This window comes from Heptranchias perlo, unplaced genomic scaffold, assembly GCF_035084215.1.
Source record: "Heptranchias perlo isolate sHepPer1 unplaced genomic scaffold, sHepPer1.hap1 HAP1_SCAFFOLD_904, whole genome shotgun sequence".
In the NCBI taxonomy this organism is placed as follows: Eukaryota; Metazoa; Chordata; class Chondrichthyes; order Hexanchiformes; family Hexanchidae; genus Heptranchias; species Heptranchias perlo.
The window spans coordinates 54,091-75,694 of NW_027139945.1; the positions used below are offsets into that span (position 1 = coordinate 54,091).

General features: G+C 55.5%; 1 protein-coding gene across 1 annotated transcript; it reads left to right on the forward strand.

Moving 5' to 3' along the window:
* Positions 1-14,427: 14,427 nt before the first annotated feature.
* On the forward strand, positions 14,428-18,740 carry LOC137319858 (uncharacterized; the record flags this gene model as incomplete). Its single annotated transcript, XM_067981772.1, has 2 exons — positions 14,428-14,643; positions 18,675-18,740. Coding segments are annotated over 2 exons (282 nt in total), but the record flags the coding sequence as incomplete, so codon positions are not given.
* Between the last annotated feature and the right edge of the window lie 2,864 nt (positions 18,741-21,604).

The following is a 21,604-nucleotide window of genomic DNA, read 5'->3' on the forward strand; positions in this document are numbered from 1 at the left end:
ACCTGCCCTGGGAGTGTTTGATGGGACAGTGTAGAGGGAGCTTTACTCTGTATCTAACCCGTGCTGTACCTGCCCTGGGAGTGTTTGATGGGACAGTGTAGAGGGAGCTTTACTCTGTATCTAACCCGTGCTGTACGTGCCCTGGGAGTGTTTGATGGGACAGTGTAGAGGGAGCTTTACTCTGTATCTAACCCGTGCTGTATCTGCCCTGGGAGTGTTTGATGGGACAGTGTAGAGGGAGCTTTACTCTGTATCTAACCCGTGCTGCACCTGCCCTGGGAGTGTTTGATGGGACAGTGTAGAGGGAGCTTTACTCTGTATCTAACCCGTGCTGTACCTGCCCTGGGAGTGTTTGATGGGACAGTGTAGAGGGAGCTTTACTCTGTATCTAACCCGTGCTGCACCTGCCCTGGGAGTGTTTGATGGGACAGTGTAGAGGGAGCTTTACTCTGTATCTAACCCGTGCTGTACCTGCCCTGGGAGTGTTTGATGGGACAGTGTAGAGGGAGCTTTACTCTGTATCTAACCCGTGCTGTACCTGCCCTGGGAGTGTTTGATGGGACAGTGTAGAGGGAGCTTTACTCTGTATCTAACCTGTGCTGGGTTATTCTCTTGCACTGATCTCTAACCCATACTCTCTGATGTGCCTCTGCGATTAATTAATCATGATAATAGCAAGCTCTCTGTGAAAGAGGGCTGGACAGGGCAGTGGGTCCGACACTGACCCTTCACCTTTTGAGCTTCCTATCCAGCCCACATGGGGTGGTGTTGGACTCTGTCTCCTCCCTCCTCTGCTCCTCCTCCCTCCTCTGCTCCTCCTCCCTCCTCTGCTCCTCCTCGCACCTCTGCTCCTCCTCGCTCCTCTGCTCCTCCTCGCTCCTCTGCTCCTCCTCCCTCCTCTGCTCCTCCTCCCTCCTCTGCTCCTCCTCCCTCCTCTGCTCCTCCTCCCTCCTCTGCTCCTCCTCGCTCCTCTGCTCCTCCTCGCTCCTCTCCTCCTCCTCGCTCCTCTGCTCCTCCTCGCTCCTCTGCTCCTCCTCCCTCCTCTGCTCCTCCTCCCTCCTCTGCTCCTCCTCCCTCCTCTGCTCCTCCTCGCTCCTCTGCTCCTCCTCGCTCCTCTGCTCCTCCTCGCTCCTCTGCTCCTCCTCCCTCCTCTGCTCCTCCTCCCTCCTCTGCTCCTCCTCGCTCCTCTGCTCCTCCTCGCTCCTCTCCTCCTCCTCGCTCCTCTGCTCCTCCTCCCTCCTCTGCTCCTCCTCGCACCTCTGCTCCTCCTCGCTCCTCTGCTCCTCCTCGCTCCTCTGCTCCTCCTCCCTCCTCTGCTCCTCCTCCCTCCTCTGCTCCTCCTCCCTCCTCTGCTCCTCCTCCCTCCTCTGCTCCTCCTCGCTCCTCTGCTCCTCCTCGCTCCTCTCCTCCTCCTCGCTCCTCTGCTCCTCCTCCCTCCTCTGCTCCTCCTCCCTCCTCTGCTCCTCCTCCCTCCTCTGCTCCTCCTCGCTCCTCTGCTCCTCCTCGCTCCTCTGCTCCTCCTCGCTCCTCTGCTCCTCCTCCCTCCTCTGCTCCTCCTCCCTCCTCTGCTCCTCCTCGCTCCTCTGCTCCTCCTCGCTCCTCTCCTCCTCCTCGCTCCTCTGCTCCTCCTCGCTCCTCTGCTCCTCCTCCCTCCTCTGCTCCTCCTCCCTCCTCTGCTCCTCCTCCCTCCTCTGCTCCTCCTCCCTCCTCTGCTCCTCCTCCCTCCTCTGCTCCTCCTCCCTCCTCTGCTCCTCCTCCCTCCTCTGCTCCTCCTCCCTCCTCTGCTCCTCCTCCCTCCTCTGCTCCTCCTCCCTCCTCTGCTCCTCCTCCTCGCTCCTCTGCTCCTCCTCCTCGCTCCTCTGCTCCTCCTCCTCGCTCCTCTGCTCCTCCTCCTCGCTCCTCTGCTCCTCCTCCTCGCTCCTCTGCTCCTCCTCCTCGCTCCTCTGCTCCTCCTCCTCGCTCCTCTGCTCCTCCTCCTCGCTCCTCTGCTCCTCCTCCTCGCTCCTCTGCTCCTCCTCCTCGCTCCTCTGCTCCTCCTCCTCGCTCCTCTGCTCCTCCTCCCTCCTCTCCTCCTCCCTCCTCTCTCCGAGTGGGCAGGCAAGATGAAAATATGGATCTTTGCCTCACCCAATCCATGTAAATATGAAGTCTCCTCCTCTGCCAATGAGAGCAGAGTGTGAGGCGGGTGTGTAGTAAGTGTGTGCTCCGTACGCTGATCTTATGAATGGACCCCTTATATGCACGGATGGTGCAAAGGTCAGTTGCTTTGATCCAATCTGCAGCACATGTGAGGGATATTACTACAGTCATTCATTCCCCCAACACCGTTCCTTCCAATTAACCAACAATGTGATTACTCCACACACCAGCACTGGAATTCAAAGCTCCTTGCTAACAATTACCGCCCAGGGACCAGCTCCAACTCCCATCATCTGCTCTTCAGATACTAACTGCATGCTGGCTCGCAGGGGACCTGCCAACTTCATCGCGGCCTTGACCTCCCTCTCAGGCCACATTCCTATACAGACCCGGGAGACGTGGCAGGTCAGAGGTCAGGTCATCGATGGGGGACTGGGAGGGGCCTGTGGGTCAGAATATTGTCCTTTCAGCCCCAGGGATCTCGGATCAAATCCAGACACAGGCGGAGGGGACGAAGGGCTGTGGGTTTAGATACTACAAACGCTCCTGAGTGGGTCTGCAGGTGTCCATTGGTTATTGGTTTACCTGACTTCCGGGTGTCCATTGGTTACTGGTTGACCTGACTTCCGGGTGTCCATTGGTTACTGGTTGACCTGACCTCCGGGTGTCCATTGGTTACCGGTTGACCTGACTTCTGGGTGTCCATTGGTTACTGGTTGACCTGACCTCCGGGTGTCCATTGGTTACCGGTTGACCTGACCTCCGGGTGTCCATTGGTTACCGGTTGACCTGACCTCCGGGTGTCCATTGGTTACCGGTTGACCTGACCTCCGGGTGTCCATTGGTTACCGGTTGACCTGACCTCCGGGTGTCCATTGGTTACCGGTTGACCTGACCTCCGGGTGTCCATTGGTTACCGGTTGACCTGACCTCCGGGTGTCCATTGGTTACCGGTTGACCTGACCTCCGGGTGTCCATTGGTTACCGGTTGACCTGACCTCCGGGTGTCCATTGGTTACCGGTTGACCTGACCTCCGGGTGTCCATTGGTTACCGGTTGACCTGACCTCCGGGTGTCCATTGGTTACCGGTTGACCTGACCTCCGGGTGTCCATTGGTTACTATGTTCATGGAATCATAGAAAGTTATTTCACAGCAGCAGGCCATTTGGCCCATCGTGCCTGTGCCAGCTGAAAAAGAGCTACCCAGCTTAATCCCACTTTCCAGCACTTGGTCCGTAGCCCTGTAGGTCACGGCTCTTCAGGTGCACATCCAGGTACTTTTTAAATGAGTTGAGGGTTTCTGCCTCTCCCACCCTCTCAGGCAGTGAGTTCCAGACCCCCACCACCCTCTGGGTGATCAAAGTTCTCCTCAGCTCCCCTCTAATCCTTCTACCAATTGCTTTAAATCTATGCCCCCTGGTCACTGACCCCTCCGCTAAGGGAAATAGATCTGCCTTATCCACTCTATCTAGTCCCATCATAATTTTACATACCTCAATTAAATCTCCCCTCAGCCTCCTTTGTTCCAAAGAAAACAACCCCAGCCTATCCAATCTGTCGTCAAAGCTAAAATTCTCCAGCCCTGGCAATATCCTCGTAAATCTCCTCTGCACCCTCTCTAGTGCAATCACATCTTTCCTATAATGTGGTGACCAGAACTGTGCGTAGTTCTCAAGCTGTGGCCTAACTAGTGTTTTATACAGTTCCAGCATAACATCCCTGCTCTTATATTCTATGCCTCAGCTAATAAAAGAAAGTATCCCATATGTCTTTTTAACCACCTTATCTACCCGTCCTGCTACCTTCAGGGATCTGTGGACATGCACTCCAAGGTCCCTCACTTCCTCCACACCTCTCAGTATCCTCCCATTTATTGTGTACTCCCTTGCCTTGTTTGCTCTCCCCGAATGCATTACCTCACACTTCTCTGGATTGAATTCCATTTGCCATTTTTCTGCCCATCTGACCAGTCCATTGATATCTTCCTGCAGTCTACAGCTTTCCTCCTCTCTATCAACCACACGGCCAATTTTTGTATCATCTGCAAACTTCTTGATCAAGCCCCCCACACTCAAGTCTAAATCATTAATATATATCACAAAGAGCAAGGGACCGAGTACTGAGCCCTGCAGAACCCCACTGGAAACAGCCTTCCAGTCGCAGAAACACCCGTCGACCATTACCCTTTGCTTCCTGCCACTGAGCTAATTTTGGATCTAACTTGCCACATTCCCTTGGATCCCATGGGCTTATACTTTTTTGACCAGTCTGCCATGTGGGACCTTGTCAAAAGCCTTGCTAAAATCCATGTAGACTACATTAAACGCGTTACCCTCATCGACCCTCCTTGTTACCTGCTCAAAAAATGCAATCAAGTTAGTCAGACACGACCTTCCCTTAACAAATCCGTGCTGACTGTCCTTGATTAACCTGTGCCTTTCTAAATGATGATTTATCCTGTCCCTTAGAATTGATTCCAATAATTTGCCCATCACCGAGGTTAGACTGACTGGCCTGTAATTACTCAGCCTATCCCTCGCTCCCTTTTTAAACAACGGTACAACGTTAGCAGTCCTCCAATCCTCCGGCACTACGTCTGTATCCAGTGAGGATTGGAAAATGATGGTCAGAGCCTCCGCTATTTCCTCCCTGGCTTCTCTTAACAGCCTGGGATACATTTCATCCGGGCCTGGCGATTTATCTACTTTCAAAGGTACTAAACCCCTTAATACTGCCTCTCTCACTATGTTTATCCCATCCAATATTTCACACTCCTCCTCCTTAACTACAATCTCTGCATCGTCCTCCTCTTTTGTGAAGACAAACACAAAGTATTCATTAAGAACCATACCCACATCTTCCACCTCCACACATAGGTTACCTTTTTGGTCTCTAAAAGGCCCTACTCTTTCCTTAGTTATCCTCTTGCTCTTTATATATTTATAAAACATTTTTGGGTTTTCCTTGATTTTATTTGCCAGTATTTTTTAATGCCCTCTCTTTAATTTCCTGTTTAATTTCACCCCTGCACTTTCTATACTCCTCTAGGCTTTCTGCAGTATTGAGCTCTCGGTGTCTGACATAAGCATTCCCTTTTTGCCTTATCTTACCCTGTATGCTCCTAGTCATCCAGGGGGCTCTAGATTTGGCAGCCCCTCCCTTTTTCTTTGTGGGAACATGTTTACTCTGAATCCCTTGAATCTCTCCCTTGAATGCCTCCCACTGCTCTGACACTGATTTACCTTCAAGCAGCTGTTTCCAGTCCACTTTTGCTGAATCACTTCTCAGCTTCGTAAAATTGGCCTTTCCCCAACTGAGAACTTTTACTCCTGTTCTATCTCTGTCCTTTTCCAGAACTATGCTAAATCTGACTGAATTATGATCACGACCACCAAAATGCTCTCCCACTGATACTCCTTCCACCTGCCCAGTTTTATTTAAGGAACGAATGCATGAACTGCAACAATTATACATTCCTTTCTGGCACAAAAACACAAAAGGAAAAACTGCCCAACCATGGCTAACAAAAGAAATAAAGGATAATATTAGATCCAAAGAGGAGTCATATAAAGTTGCCAGAAAAAGTAGCAAGCCTGAGGATTGGGAGCAGTTTAGAATTCAGCAAAAAAGGACCAAGAGATTGATTAAGAGGGAAAAATAGACTATGAGAGTAAACTTGCAAGGAACATAAAAGTGGACTGTAAAATCTTCCACAAGTATGTAAAAAGAGAAACATTAGTGAAGACAAATGTAGGTCCCTTACAGTCAGAAACGGGAGAATTTATAATGGGGAACAAGGAAATGTGAGAGCAATTAAACAAATACTTTGGTTCTGTCTTCACAGAAGAGAACACAAATAACTTCCCAGAAATGCAAGTGAACCAAGGGACCAGTGAGAAGGAGGAATTAAAGGCAATTAGTATTACTAAAAAAATAGTGCTGGAGAAATTAATGGGACTGAAAGCCGATAAATCCCCAGGACCTGATAATCTGCATCCCAGAGTACTAAAAGAGGTAGCCATGGAAATAGTGGATGCATTAATTGTCATCTTCCAAAATTCTATAGATTATGGAACAGTTCCTGCAGATTGGAGGGTGGCAAATGTAACCCCACTATTTAAAAAAGGAGGGAGAGAGAAAACAGGGAACTACAGACCGGTTAGACTAACATCAGTAGTAGGGAAAATGCTAGAGTCTATTATAAAGAATGTGATAACAGGACACTTAGAAAATATCAACGGGATTAGACAAAGTCAACATGGATTTATGAAAAGGAAATCATGTTTGACAAACATACTGGAGTTTTTTGAGGATGTAACTGATAGAATAGATAAGGGAGAACCAGTGGATGTGGTTTATCTGGATTTTCAGAAGGCCTTTGATAAAGTCCCACATAAGAGGTTAGTGTGCAAAACTAAAGCACATGGGATTGTGGGGAATATACCGGCATGGATTGAAAATTGGTTAACAGACAGGAAACAGAGAGTAGGAATAAATGGGTCTTTTTCGGGGTGGCAGGCAGTGACTAGTGGGGTACCGCAGGGATCAGTGCTTGGGCCCCAGCTATTCACAATATATATCAATGGTTTGGATGAGGGAACTAAATGTAATATTTCCAAGTTTGCTGACGACACAAAACTAGGTGGGATTGTGAGTTGTGAGGAGGATGTAAAGAGGCTTCAAGGTGATTGAGACAAGTTGAGTGAGTGGGCAAATACATGGCAGATGCAGTATAATGTGGATAAATGTGAAGTTATCCACTTCGGAAGGAAAAACAGAAAGTCAGAGTATTATTTAAATGGTGATAGATTGGGGAATGTTGATGTACAAAGGGACCTGGGTGTCCTTGTACACCAGTCACTGAAAGCAAACATGCAGGTGCAGCAAGCAGTTAGGAAGGCAAATGGTATGTTGGCCTTCATTGCAAGAGGATTTGAGTACAGGAGCAGGGATGTCTTACTGCAGTTATACAGGGCCTTGGTGAGACCACACCTGGAGTATTGTGTGCAGTTTTGGTCTCCTTACCTAAGAAAGGATATACTTGCCATAGAGGGAGTGTAGCGAAGGTTCACCAGACTGATTCCTGGGATGGCAGGACTGTCGTATGAGGAGAGATTGGGTCGACTCGGCCTGCATTCACTCGAGTTTAGAAGAATGAGAGGGGATCTCATTGAAACATATAAAATTCTGACAGGACTCAACAGACTAGATGCAGGGAGGATGTTTCCCCTGGCTGGGGGGGGAGTCCAGAACCAGGGGTCACAGTCTCAGGATACGGGGTAGGACATTTAGGACTGAGATGAGGAGAAATTTCTTCACTCAGAGGGTGGTGAACCTGTGGAATTCTCTACCACAGAAGGCTGTGGAGGCCAAGTCACTGAATATATTTAAGAAGGAGATAGATAGATTTCTAGACACAAAAGGCATCAAGGGGTATGGGGAGAGAGTGGGAATATGGTATTGAGATAGAGGATCAGCCATGATCATAATGAATGGTGGAGCAGGCTCGAAGGGCCGAATGGCCTACTCCTGCTCCTATTTTCCATGTTTCTATTCCCTAAAACTAAATCTAAACCCCGCACCCCCGCCCCCAGCTCTTGTTGGGCTTGCTATGTTCTTGCTAAAAATGTTCTCCTGACTGCATTTTAAGAATTCTCTACACCCTCTGTACCTTTCACACTGTTTGTGTCCCAGTTAATATTCGGGTAGTTGAAATCTCCTACTATTACTGCCCTATTGTTTTTGCACTTCTCAGAAATTTGCCTACATATTTGCTCCCCTATCTCCCTCTGACTGTTTGGGGGTCTATAGTACACTCCCAGCAGTGTGACTACCCCTTTTTTGTTCTTTAGCTCAACCCATATGGCCTCATTTGATGATCCTTCTAACATATTATCCCTCCTCAGAGCCGTAATTGTTTCTTTAACCAATATTGTGACCCCCCCCCTCCTTTTTTATCCCCCTCTCTATCTCTTCTGAAAACTCTGTAACCAAGAATATTGAGGTGCCGTTCCTGCCCCTGTTTCAGCCATGTTTCTGTAATAGCTGTGATATCGTACTGCCACGTGTCTATCCGTGCCCTGAGCCCATCTGCCTTATTCACTAGACTCCTTGCATTGAGGTCTGTACCATTAATCACTGCCATACTCATTGTTGTCTGGTTTCTAACCTTTGTTTCCTCTGCCTTTCAAACTCACTTACTAATTTTCTGCCTTCCGTTTCCAGCTCTGCGTCTCTCCCTCCTGAACCCTCCTCTCAGGTTCCCATCCCCCTGCCAAGTTAGTTTAAACCCTCCCTCCACCCCCCACCCCCCCCAGCACGAGCAAACCTCCCCTCGAGGACATTGGTCCCGGCCCTGTTGCGGTCCAGCCTGTCCAGGTCCCACCTCCCCCAGAGCTGGTCCCAATACCCCAGGAATCTAAAGCCCTCCCTCCTGCACCATCTCTCCAGCCACACATTCATCTGCTCTATCCTCCTATTTCTTTACTCGCTGGCGCGTGGCATTGGGAGTAATCTGGAGATTACCACCTTCCAGGTCCTGCTTCTTAATCTCTTTCCTTACTCCGTAAAATCTGCCTGCCAGGACCTCATCCCTCTTTCGACCTATGTTGTTGGTACCGATATGGACCACGACCTCCGGCTCTTCACCCTCCCCTTCCAGAATGTTCTGCAGCCAATCAGTGACATTTTGACCCTGGTACCAGGGAGGCAACAGACCACCCAGGAGTCACATCTGCAGCCGCAGAAACACCTGGCTGTTCCCCACAATGTCGAATTCCCCATCACTATCACTTTCTCCATCTTCATCCTTCCCCCCCCCCCCACAAATACAGCTGAGCCACCCGTGGTGCTGTGGACTTGGCTCTGGCTGTACTCCCCAGGGGAACTATCTCCCTCACCAGTATTCAATACCGGTTAGAGAGTGAGATGTACACAGGGCACTCCTGCACTACCTGCCCGGTCCTCCTTGTCTGTTTGGTGGTCACCCAGTCCCTCCCTGCCTGCACTCTCCTCCGGGCCTCCCACTCCTCCGGGCCTCCCACTCCTCCTGGCCTCCCACTCCCGCCTCGTTTACAGGCCGCTCCCCCTCCTCTGGGCCTCCCACTCCCGCCTCGTTTACAGGCCGCTCCCCCTCCTCTGGGCCCTCCCGCTCCCGCCTCGTTTACAGGCCGCTCCCCCTCCTCTGGGCCTCCCGCTCCCGCCTCGTTTACAGGCCGCTCCCCCTCCTCTGGGCCTCCCGCTCCCGCCTCGTTTACAGGCCGCTCCCCCTCCTCTGGGCCTCCTGCTCCCGCCTCGTTTACAGGCCGCTCCCCCTCCTCTGGGCCTCCCGCTCCCGCCTCGTTTACAGGCCGCTCCCCCTCCTCTGGGCCTCCCGCTCCCGCCTCGTTTACAGGCCGCTCCCCCTCCTCTGGGCCTCCCGCTCCCGCCTCGTTTACAGGCTGCTCCCTCTCCTCTGGGCCTCCCACTCCTCCTGGCCTCCCACTCCCGCCTCGTTTACAGGCCGCTCCCCCTCCTCTGGGCCTCCTGCTCCCGCCTCGTTTACAGGCCGCTCCCCCTCCTCTGGGCCTCCCACTCCCGCCTCGTTTACAGGCCGCTCCCCCTCCTCTGGGCCTCCCACTCCCGCGTCGTTTACAGGCCGCTCCCCCTCCTCTGGGCCTCCCACTCCCGCCTCGTTTACAGGCCGCTCCCCCTCCTCCTGGCCTCCCACTCCCGCCTCGTTTACAGGCCGCTCCCCCTCCTCTGGGCCTCCAACTCCCGCGTCGTTTACAGGCCGCTCCCCCTCCTCTGGGCCTCCCACTCCCGCCTCGTTTACAGGCCGCTCCCCCTCCTCCTGGCCTCCCACTCCCGCCTCGTTTACAGGCCGCTCCCCCTCCTCCTGGCCTCCCACTCCCGCCTCGTTTACAGGCCGCTCCCCCTCCTCCTGGCCTCCCACTCCCGCCTCGTTTACAGGCCGCTCCCCCTCCTCCTGGCCTCCCACTCCCGCCTCGTTTACAGGCCGCTCCCCCTCCTCTGGGCCTCCCACTCCCGCCTCGTTTACAGGCCGCTCCCCCTCCTCTGGGCCTCCCGCTCCCGCCTCGTTTACAGGCCACTCCCCCTCCTCTGGGCCTCCCACTCCTCCTGGCCTCCCACTCCCGCCTCGTTTACAGGCCGCTCCCCCACCTCCGGGCCTCCCACTCCTCCGGGCCTCCCACTCCTCCGGGCCTCCCACTCCTCCGGGCCTCCCACTCCTCCTGGTCTCCCACTCCCGCCTCGTTTACAGGCCGCTCCCCCTCCTCTGGGCCTCCCGCTCCCGCCTCGTTCACAGGCCGCTCCCCCTCCTCTGGGCCTCCCGCTCCCGCCTCGTTCACAGGCCGCTCCCCCTCCTCCTGGCCTCCCGCTCCCGCCTCGTTTACAGGCCGCTCCCCCTCCTCTGGGCCTCCCGCTCCCGCCTCGTTTACAGGCCGCTCCCCCTCCTCCTGGCCTCCCGCTCCCGCCTCGTTTACAGGCCGCTCCCCCTCCTCCTGGCCTCCCGCTCCCGCCTCGTTCACAGGCCGCTCCCCCTCCTCCTGGCCTCCCGCTCCCGCCTCGTTTACAGGCCGCTCCCCCTCCTCTGGGCCTCCCGCTCCCGCCTCGTTTACAGGCCGCTCCCCCTCCTCTGGGCCTCCCGCTCCCGCCTCGTTTACAGGCCGCTCCCCCTCCTCTGGGCCTCCCGCTCCCGCCTCGTTTACAGGCCGCTCCCCCTCCTCTGGGCCTCCCGCTCCCGCCTCGTTTACAGGCCGCTCCCCCTCCTCCGGGCCTCCCGCTCCCGCCTCGTTTACAGGCCGCTCCCCCTCCTCCTGGCCTCCCGCTCCCGCCTCGTTCACAGGCCGCTCCCCCTCCTCCTGGCCTCCCGCTCCCGCCTCGTTTACAGGCCGCTCCCCCTCCTCTGGGCCTCCCGCTCCCGCCTCGTTTACAGGCCGCTCCCCCTCCTCTGGGCCTCCCGCTCCCACCTCGTTTACAGGCCGCTCCCTCTCCTCTGGGCCTCCCGCTCCCGCCTCGTTTACAGGCCGCTCCCCCTCCTCTGGGCCTCCCGCTCCCGCCTCGTTTACAGGCCGCTCCCCCTCCTCTGGGCCTCCCGCTCCCGCCTCGTTTACAGGCCGCTCCCCCTCCTCCGGGCCTCCCGCTCCCGCCTCGTTTACAGGCCGCTCCCCCTCCTCCTGGCCTCCCGCTCCCGCCTCGTTCACAGGCCGCTCCCCCTCCTCCTGGCCTCCCGCTCCCGCCTCGTTTACAGGCCGCTCCCCCTCCTCTGGGCCTCCCGCTCCCGCCTCGTTTACAGGCCGCTCCCCCTCCTCTGGGCCTCCCGCTCCCGCCTCGTTTACAGGCCGCTCCCCCTCCTCTGGGCCTCCCACTCCCGCCTCGTTTACAGGCCGCTCCCCCTCCTCTGGGCCTCCCACTCCCACCTCCTCTGCCCCCGCTTAGTGATGGAAGTTCCCAGCTAGTTACTGTAGCTAGAGTGCAGCTCCAACAACACTCAAGAAGCTCGACACCATCCAGGACAAAGCAGCCCGTTTGATTGGCACCCCATCCACCACCCTAAACATTCACTCCCTTCACCACCGGTGCACTGTGGCTGCAGTGTGCACCATCCACAGGATGCACTGCAGCAACTCGCCAAGGCTTCTTCGACAGCACCTCCCAAACCCGCGACCTCTACCACCTAGAAGGACAAGAGCAGCAGGCACATGGGAACAACACCAACTGCACGTTCCCCTCCAAGTCACACACCATCCCGACTTGGAAATATATCGGCCGTTCCTTCATCGTCGCTGGGTCAAAATCCTGGAACTCCCTTCCTAACAGCACTGTGGGAGAACCGTCACCACACGGACTGCAGCGGTTCAAGAAGGCGGCTCACCACCACCTTCTCAAGGGCAATTAGGGATGGGCAATAAATGCCGGCCTCGCCAGCGACGCCCACATCCCGTGAACGAAGAAAAAAAAAAATCTGCTCATATAGTCAGCGTTTGCTCACTAACCAGCAATTTAATCCAAACTGTAAACAGTGCAGGTGAGCTGAACGGTTCATTTCCCATTCCTGGATCCAGCAGTGTTTCCTCTCTTGTTGGGTTTCTCACATACTGAGTCAGAAGGGAGTCCACACACATTGTGAAAACTCCATTCCCTCTCCCCCTCTCCCCACCTCTTCTTGCCAGTTTCTTTGGGGATAGTTGAAATCTCCCAGGATTATTATTCAATGTTTTCACTCATTTCATGGATTTGGCTCCATATTCCATCCTCCCTGACCCTCCCACTATTGGGTGACCTGTAGGAGGTCCCCATGGATGTTTGTTTTGGATCCTGTTCCATATTACTGGGCCCAGCCCTAACCTGAATTCACCGAACGTGCCTTTTTGATGGGATATAAGATGTTCACGGAGAGATCTGTAAACAAGTCTCCCTCCGTCCTCTGCCCCTCCCATCCTACACTATAGAACTGGTGCTCATTGGGTGTCGTCCAGCTACTCACTCACTCTTCTTTTCAGTAGGACGTATCTGGGCACATCTGGAGTCCGAGATAGTGAGGAGGGAGTTGCCTTGAGCATTCTCTGAACGGGGCCAACACAACACGAGTCAGCAAGGCGGGAGGTCCAGCACCCATTGACCTCTGGTGAGTTCCAGTGTCCTGTATGTGTTGGGACCTCAGGAGGCAGGGGTGGTGTGAGGGAAGGGGATGGCCGGGGTCAGGGGGGGGAGATGGGATTTAACGTGTGGATGGGGCAAGTACAAGGACATTCTGAGGAGAGGGGACACCGTGTGGGTGTACATGGTGGACAGAGAGAGAGAGGGACAGAGAGAGAGAGAGAGAGAGAGGGACAGAGAGAGAGAGAGAGAGAGAGGGACAGAGAGAGAGAGAGAGAGAGGCAGAGAGAGAGAGAGGCAGAGAGAGAGAGAGAGAGAGGCAGAGAGAGAGAGAGAGAGAGAGAGAGGCAGAGAGAGAGAGAGGCAGAGAGAGAGAGAGGCGCAGGCAGGCAGAGGCAGAGAGAGAGAGAGAGAGGCAAAGGCAGGCAGAGGCAGAGAGAGAGGCAGAGAGAGAGGCAGAGAGAGAGGCAGAGAGAGAGGCAGAGAGAGAGAGAGAGAGAGAGAGACAGCGAGAAACACACAGACAGAGAGACTTGCATTTGTGAAGCCACTTTCACAACCTCAGGATGTCCTAAAGTCCTTTACCACCAATGAGGTACTTGTGAAGTGCGGTCACTGTTGTAATGTCGGAAATGCAGCAGCCAATTTGCGCACAGCAAGATCCCACAAACAGTGATGAGCTAAATGTTGTTTGAGGGATAAATATTGACCCAGGACATCGGGAGAATTCCCCGCTCGTCTTCGTATAGTGGCCGTGGGATCTTTTACACCCACCTCAGAGGGCAGATAGGGCCTCGGTTTAATGTCTCATCCAAAAGACGACCCTCCGACAGCGCGGCGCTCCCTCAGCACTGACCCTCCGACAGCGCGGCGCTCCCTCAGTACTGACCCTCCGACAGTGCAACGCTCCCTCAGTACTGACCCTCCGACAGTGCAGCGCTCCTCAGTACTGACCCTCCGACAGTGCAGCGCTCCCTCAGTCCTGACCCTCCGACAGTGCGGCGCTCCCTCAGTCCTGACCCTCCGACAGTGCGGCGCTCCCTCAGTACTGACCCTCCGACAGTGCGGCGCTCCCTCAGTCCTGACCCTCCGACAGTGCGGCGCTCCCTCAGTCCTGACCCTCCGACAGTGCGGCGCTCCCTCAGTATTGCACTGGAGTGTCAGCCTGGATCTTGAGCTCAGGTTTCTGGAGTGGGGACTTGATCTCAGAACCTTCTGACTCAGAGGAGTGAGTCGAAACTGCCAAAGTGGGGCTGGAAAAGATTCGTGCTGTGCAGAGTCCTGAGCACAACGAGATCATTGGGATCACCGGCAGACAGTTGTTAAATCAAAGAGTGAACTCCACATGGGACAGAGCAATGGAGCTTGGCCCGGCCAGTAATAATCTCCGGGATCGAGTCGGGACTGAGTCTCCCTCTCTCCCTCTCTCCCTTTCTCCTCTCCCTCTCCCCTCTCCCTCCAACCTCCCCTCTCCCCTCGAACCTTCCTCTCTCTCTCTCTCTCTCTAACCTCCCCCTCCCTCTCTCTCCCTCTCTCTCTCTCTCCCCCTCCACCTCTCTCTCTCTCTCTCTCTCTCCCCTCCCCCTCCCTCTCCCTCTCTCTCTCTCTCCCCTCTCTCTCTCTATCTCGTCTCTCTATCTCTATCTGGTCTCACCCCTCCCTCTCTCTCCCCCCCCCCTCTCTCTCCCCCCCTCTCCTCTCCCCCCCCCTCTCTCTCCCCCCTCTCATCTCTCCCCCCTCCCTCTCTCTCTCCCCCCCCTCTCTCTCCCCCCCCCCCCCTCTCTCTCCCCCCCCCTCTCTCTCCCCCCTCTCTCTCCCCCCTCTCTCTCCCCCCTCCTCTCTCTCTTCCCCCCCCCTCTCTCTCTCCCCCCCCTCTCTCTTCCCCCCCCCCCTCTCTCTTCTCCCCCCCCTCTCTCTCCCCCCCCTCTCTCTCCCCCCCTCTCTCTCCCCCCTCCCTCTCTCTCCCTCTCTCTCCCCCCTCTTCTCCCCCCTCTCTCTCCCCCCCTCTCTCTCTCCCCCCCTCTCTCTCCCCCCCTCTCTCTCCCCCCCTCTCTCTCTCCCCCCTCTCTCTCCCCCCCTCTCTCTCTCCCCCCCTCTCTCTCTCCCCCCCCCTCTCTCTCCCCCCCCTCTCTCTCCCCCCCCCTCTCTCTCCCCCCCTCCCTCTCTCCCCCCCCCTCTCTCTCCCCCTCTCTCTCTCCCCCCTCTCTCCCCCCTCCTCTCTCTCCCCCCCCTCTCTCTCCTCCCCCCCCCTCTCTCTCCCCCCCCCTCTCTCTCCCCCCCCTCTCTCTCCCCCCCCCCCTCTCCCCCCCCCCTCTCTCCCCCCCCTCTCTCTCCCCCCCTCTCATCCCCCCCTCTCTCTCCCCCCCTCTCTCTCTCCCCCTCTCTCTCCCCCCCCTCTCTCTCCCCCCTCTCTCTCCTCCCCCCCCCTCTCTCTCCCCCCCCCCCTCTCTCCCCCCCCTCTCTCTCCCCCCCCTCTCTCCCCCCCTCTCTCTCCCCCCTCTCTCTCTCCCCCTCTCTCTCCCCCCCCCCTCTCTCTCCCCCTCTCTCCTCCCCCCCCCTCTCTCTCCCCCCCCTCTCTCTCCCCCCCCTCTCTCTCCCCCCCTCTTCTCTCTCTCCCCCCTCTTCTCTCCCCCCCCTCTCTCTCCCCCCCCTCTCTCTCCCCCCCTCTCTCTCTCCCGTTTCAATTGCGCGCTCTCTCTCTCTCTCTCCCGTTTCATTGCGCCCTCTCTCTCACGCTCTCTCTCCCCGTTTTATTACGCCCTCTCTCTCTCTCTCCCGTTTCATTACGCCCTCTCTCTTTCTCTCTCTCTCTCTCTCTCTCGCTCTCTTTCCCGTTTCATTGCGCCCTCTCAATTTCTCTCTCTCTCTCTCTCCCATTTCATTGCGCTCTCTCTCTCTCTCTCTCTCCCGTTTCATTGCGCCCTCTCTCTCTCTCTCTCTCTCCCGTTCATTGCGCCCTCTCTCTCTCTCTCTCTCTCCCGTTTCATTGCGCCCTCTCTCTCTCCCGTTTCATTGCGCCCTCTCTCTCCGTTTCATTGCGCCCTCTCTCTCTCTCTCCCGTTTCATTGCGCCCTCTCTCTCTCTCTCTCCCGTTTCATGCGCCCTCTCTCTCTCTCCGTTTCATTGCGCCCTCTCTCTCTCTCTCTCCCGTTTCATTGCGCCCTCTCTCTCTCCCGTTTCATTGCGCCCTCTCTCTCTCTCCCGTTTCATTGCGCCCTCTCTCTCTCTCTCTCCCGTTTCATTGCGCCCTCTCTCTCTCTCTCTCCCGTTTCATTGCGCCTCTCTCTCTCTCTCCGTTTCATTGCGCCCTCTCTCTCTCTCTCTCTCCCGTTTTATTGCGCCCTCTCTCTCTCTCCCGTTTTATTGCGCCCTCTCTCTCTCTCCCCGTTTTATTGCGCCCTCTCTCTCTCTCCCGTTTCATTGCGCCCTCTCTCTCCCGTTTCATTGCGCCCTCTCTCTCTCTCTCTCCCGTTTCATTGCGCCCTCTCTCTCTCTCTCTCTCTCTCTCTCCCTCTCCGTTTCATGCGCCCTCGCTCTTTCTCTCTCTCCCTGTTTCATTGCGCCCTCTCTCTCTCTCTCTCCCCTGTTTCATTGCGCCTCTCTCTCTCTCTCTCCCCTGTTTCATTGCGCCCTCTCTCTCTCTCTCTCCCCTTTCATTGCGCCCTCTCTCTCTCTCTCTCCCGTTTCATTGCGCCCTCTCTCTCTCTCCGTTTCATTGCGCCCTCCCTCTCTCTCTCTCCCGTTTCATTGCGCTCTCTCTCTCTCTCTCTCCATTTCGTTGCGCCCTCTCTCTCTTTCCCGTTTCTTTGTGCTCTATCTTCTCTCTCGTTTCTTTGCGATTTCTCTCTCTCTCTCTCTCCCGTTTCTTTGCACGCTCTCTCTCTCTCTCTCTCCCGTTTCTTTTCTCTCTCTCTCTTTCCATTTCTTTGCGCTCTCTCTCTCTCGTTTCTTGCGCCCTCTCTCTCTCCCGTTTCGTTGCGCTCTCTCTCTCTCTCGTTTCTTGCGCTCTCTCTCTCTCGTTTCTTGCGCTCTCTCTCTCTCGTTTCTTTGCGCTCTCTCTCTCTCGTTTCTTTGCGCTCTCTCTCTCTCGTTTCTTTGCGCTCTCTCTCTCGTTTCTTTGCGCTCTCTCTCTCTCGTTTCTTGCGCTCTCTCTCTCTCGTTTCTTTGCGCTCTCTCTCTCTCGTTTCTTTGCGCTCTCTCTCTCTCGTTTCTTTGCGCTCTCTCTCTATCGTTTCTTTGCGCTCTCTCTCTCTCGTTTCTTTGCGCTCTCTCTCTCTCGTTTCTTTGCGCTCTCTCTCTCTCGTTTCTTTGCGCTCTCTCTCTCTCGTTTCTTTGCGCTCTCTCTCTCTCGTTTCTTTGCGCTCTCTCTCTCGTTTCTTTGCGCTCTCTCTCTCTCGTTTCTTTGCGCTCTCTCTCTCTCGTTTCTTTGCGCTCTCTCTCTCTCGTTTCTTTGCGCTCTCTCTCTCGTTTCTTTGCGCTCTCTCTCTCTCGTTTCTTTGCGCTCTCTCTCTCTCGTTTCTTTGCGCTCTCTCTCTCTCGTTTCTTTGCGCTCTCTCTCTCGTTTCTTTGCGCTCTCTCTCTCTCGTTTCTTTGCGCTCTCTCTCTCTCGTTTCTTTGCGCTCTCTCTCTCTCGTTTCTTTGCGCTCTCTCTCTCTCGTTTCTTTGCGCTCTCTCTCTCTCGTTTCTTTGCGCTCTCTCTCTCTCGTTTCTTTGCGCTCTCTCTCTCTCGTTCTTTGCGCTCTCTCTCTCTCGTTTCTTTGCGCTCTCTCTCTCTCGTTTCTTTGCGCTCTCTCTCTCTCGTTTCTTTGCGCTCTCTCTCTCTCGTTTCTTTTGCGCTCTCTCTCTCCCGTTTCTTTGCGCCCTCTCTCTCTCCCGTTTCGTTGCGCCCTCTCTCTCTCCCGTTTCGTTGCGCCCTCTCTCTCTCCGTTTCGTTGCGCCCTCTCTCTCTCCCGTTTCGTTGCGCCCTCTCTCTCTCCCGTTTCGTTGCGCCCTCTCTCTCTCCCGTTTCGTTGCGCGCTCTCTCTCTCCGTTTCGTTGCGCGCTCTCTCTCTTTCCCGTTTCGTTGCGCCCTCTCTCTCTCCCGTTTCGTTGCGCCCTCTCTCTCCTCCCGTTTCGTTGCGCCCTCTCTCTCTCCCGTTTCGTTGCGCCCTCTCTCTCCCGTTTCGTTGCGCCCTCTCTCTCTCCCGTTTCGTTGCGCCCTCTCTCTCTCTCCCGTTTCGTTGCGCCCTCTCTCTCTCTCCGTTTCGTTGCGCCCTCTCTCTCTCTCCCGTTTCGTTGCGCCCTCTCTCTCTCTCCCGTTTCGTTGCGCCCTCTCTCTCTCCCGTTTCGTTGCGCCCTCTCTCTCTCCCGTTTCGTTGCGCCCTCTCTCTCTCCCGTTTCGTTGCGCCCTCTCTCTCTCCCGTTTCGTTGCGCCTCTCTCTCTCCCGTTCGTTGCGCCCTCTCTCTCTCCCGTTTCGTTGCGCCCTCTCTCTCTCCCGTTTCGTTGCGCCCTCTCTCTCTCCCGTTTCGTTGCGCCCTCTCTCTCTCCCGTTTCGTTGCGCCCTCTCTCTCCTCCGTTTCGTTGCGCCCTCTCTCTCTCCCGTTTCGTTGCGCCCTCTCTCTCTCCGTTTCGTTGCGCCCTCTCTCTCTCCCGTTTCGTTGCGCCCTCTCTCTCTCCCGTTTCGTTGCGCCCTCTCTCTCTCGCGTTTCGTTGCGCCCTCTCTCTCTCCCGTTTCGTTGCGCGCTCTCTCTCTTTCCCGTTTCTTTGTGCTCTATCTTTCTCTCTCGTTTCTTTGCGATTTCTCTCTCTCTCTCCCGTTTCTTTGCACGCTCTCTCTCTTTCCGTTTCTTTGCGCTCTCTCTCTCTCGTTTCTTTGCGCTCTCTCTCTCTCGTTTCTTTGCGCTCTCTCTCTCTCGTTCTTTGCGCTCTCTCTCTCTCGTTTCTTTGCGCTCTCTCTCTCTCGTTTCTTTGCGCTCTCTCTCTCTCGTTTCTTTGCGCTCTCTCTCTCTCGTTTCTTTGCGCTCTCTCTCTCTCGTTTCTTGCGCTCTCTCTCTCCCGTTTCGTTGCGCCCTCTCTCTCTCCCCGTTTCGTTGCGCCCTCTCTCTCCGTTTCGTTGCGCCCTCTCTCTCTCCCGTTTCGTTGCGCCTCTCTCTCTCCCGTTCGTTGCGCCCTCTCTCTCTCCCGTTTCGTTGCGCCCTCATCTCTCTCCCGTTTCGTTGCGCCCTCTCTCTCTCCCGTTTCGTTGCGCCCTCTCTCTCTCGCGTTTCGTTGCGCCCTCTCTCTCTCCCGTTTCGTTGCGCGCTCTCTCTCTTTCCCGTTTCTTTGTGCTCTATCTTTCTCTCTCGTTTCTTTGCGATTTCTCTCTCTCTCTCTCCCGTTTCTTTGCACGCTCTCTCTCTCTCTCTCTCTCTCCCCGTTTCTTTTCTCTCTCTCTCTTTCCCGTTTCTTTGCGCTCTCTCTCTCTCGTTTCTTTGCGCTCTCTCTCTCTCGTTTCTTGCGCTCTCTCTCTCTCGTTTCTTTGCGCTCTCTCTCTCTCGTTTCTTTGCGCTCTCTCTCTCATCGTTTCTTTGCGCTCTCTCTCTCTCGTTTCTTTGCGCTCTCTCTCTCTAGTTTCTTTGCGCTCTCTCTCTTCGTTTCTTTGCGCTCTCTCTCTCTCGTTTCTTTGCGCTCTCTCTCTCTCGTTTCTTTGCGCTCTCTCTCCTCGTTTCTTTGCGCTCTCTCTCTCTCGTTTCTTTGCGCTCTCTCTCTCTCGTTTCTTTGCGCTCTCTCTCTCTCGTTTCTTTGCGCTCTCTCTCTCTCGTTTCTTTGCGCTCTCTCTCTCTCGTTCCTTTGCGCTCTCTCTCTCACTCTCTCTCCCGTTTCTTTGCGCTCTCTCTCTCTCTCTCCCGTTCTTTGCGCTCTCTCTCTCTCTCTCTCCCGTTTCTTTGCGCTCTCTCTCTCTCTCTCTCCCGTTTCTTTGCGCTCTCTCTCTCTCTCTCTCCGTTTCTTTGCGCTCTCTCTCTCTCTCTCTCTCCGTTTCTTTGCGCTCTCTCTCTCTCTCTCTCTCTCTCCCGTTTCTTTGCGCTCTCTCTCTCTCTCTCTCTCTCCCGTTTCTTTGCGCTCTCTCTCTCTCTCCCGTTTCTTTGCGCTCTCTCTCCTCTCTCCGTTTCTTTGCGCTCTCTCTCTCTCTCCCGTTTCTTTGCGCTCTCTCTCTCTCTCCCGTTTCTTTGCGCTCTCTCTCTCTCTCCCGTTTCTTTGCGCTCTCTCTCTCTCTCCCGGTTCTTTGTGCGCGCTCTCTCTCGTTCTCTCCCTCTCTCTCTCTCTCTCAGCCTGTTTCCCCTGCTGGTTTAATCCCCCCATTCTCCGATGTTGATACGTTCTCCAAATTCCAACCTCAGAAGTCCTCCCACCCAGAACCACAGAGAAAAACAAGATGTTAACGGTAACCAGAATGAGTGTGTGTGATGTTGGAACGGTCGCTGTGCCCAGCCTCTCTCTCTCTCTCTCTCTCTCTCTCTTCTCTCTCTCTCTCTCTCTCTCCTAATCCACTGGCTCTTGCTGCAGTTCTCTCCGGTCACACGTCACTGTCAGCAACACGGCTCACACGTGAGTGTCAAACATACAGCAAGTTAGACTGGGTATCGGAAGTACATAGTGTGTGTCTATCCAGGGGTGAGCACGTGTGTGTGTGAGCACGTGTGTGTGTGAGCACGTGTGGTTGTGAGCACGTGTGTGTGTGAGCACGTGTGTGTGTGAGCACGTGTGTGTGTGAGCACGTGTGTGTGTGTGAGCACGGGTGTGTGTGAGAGCACGGGTGTGTGTGAGAGCACGGGTGTGTGTAGAGCACGGGTGTGTGTGAGAGCACGGGTGTGTGTGAGAGCACGGGTGTGTGTGAGAGCACGGGTGTGTGTGAGAGCACGGGTGTGTGTGAGAGCACGGGTGTGTGTGAGAGCACGGGTGTGTGTGAGAGCACGGGTGTGTGTGAGAGCACGGGTGTGTGTGAGAGCACGGGTGTGTGTGAGAGCACGGGTGTGTGTGAGAGCACGGGTGTGTGTGAGAGCACGGGTGTGTGTGAGAGCACGGGTGTGTGTGAGAGCACGGGTGTGTGTGAGAGCACGGGTGTGTGTGAGAGCACGGGTGTGTGTGAGAGCACGGGTGTGTGTGAGAGCACGGGTGTGTGTGAGAGCACGTGTGTGTGTGTGTGAGAGCACGTGGGTGTGTGTGAGAGCACGTGGGTGTGTGTGAGAGCACGTGGGGTGTGTGTGAGAGCACGGGTGTGTGTGAGAGCACGGGTGTGTGTGAGAGCACGGGTGTGTGTGAGAGCACGGGTGTGTGTGAGAGCACGGGTGTGTGTGAGAGCACGGGTGTGTGTGAGAGCACGGGTGTGTGTGAGAGCACGGGTGTGTGTGAGAGCACGGGTGTGTGTGAGAGCACGGGTGTGTGTGAGAGCACGGGTGTGTGTGAGAGCACGGGTGTGTGTGAGAGCACGGGTGTGTGTGAGAGCACGGGTGTGTGTGAGAGCACGGGTGTGTGTGAGACTGCGCGCGCGCGTGTGTGTGTGAGACTGCGCGCGCGCGTGTGTGTGTGAGACTGCGCGCGCGCGTGTGTGTCTCTCTGTCTGTGTGTGTGTGTGTGTGTGTGTGTGTGTGTGTCTGTGTGTGTCTGTGTGTATCTCTGTCTGTGTGTGTGTGTGTGTGTATCTCTGTCTGTGTGTGTGTGTGTGTGTATCTCTGTCTGTGTGTGTGTGTGTGTGTGTCTGTGTGTGTGTGTGTGTGTGTGTGTCTGTGTGTGTGTGTCTGTGTGTCTGTGTGTGTGTGTCTGTGTGTGTGTCTGTGTGTGTGTGTGTGTGTGTCTGTGTGTGTGTGTGTGTGTGTCTGTGTCTGTGTGTATCTCTGTCTGTGTGTGTA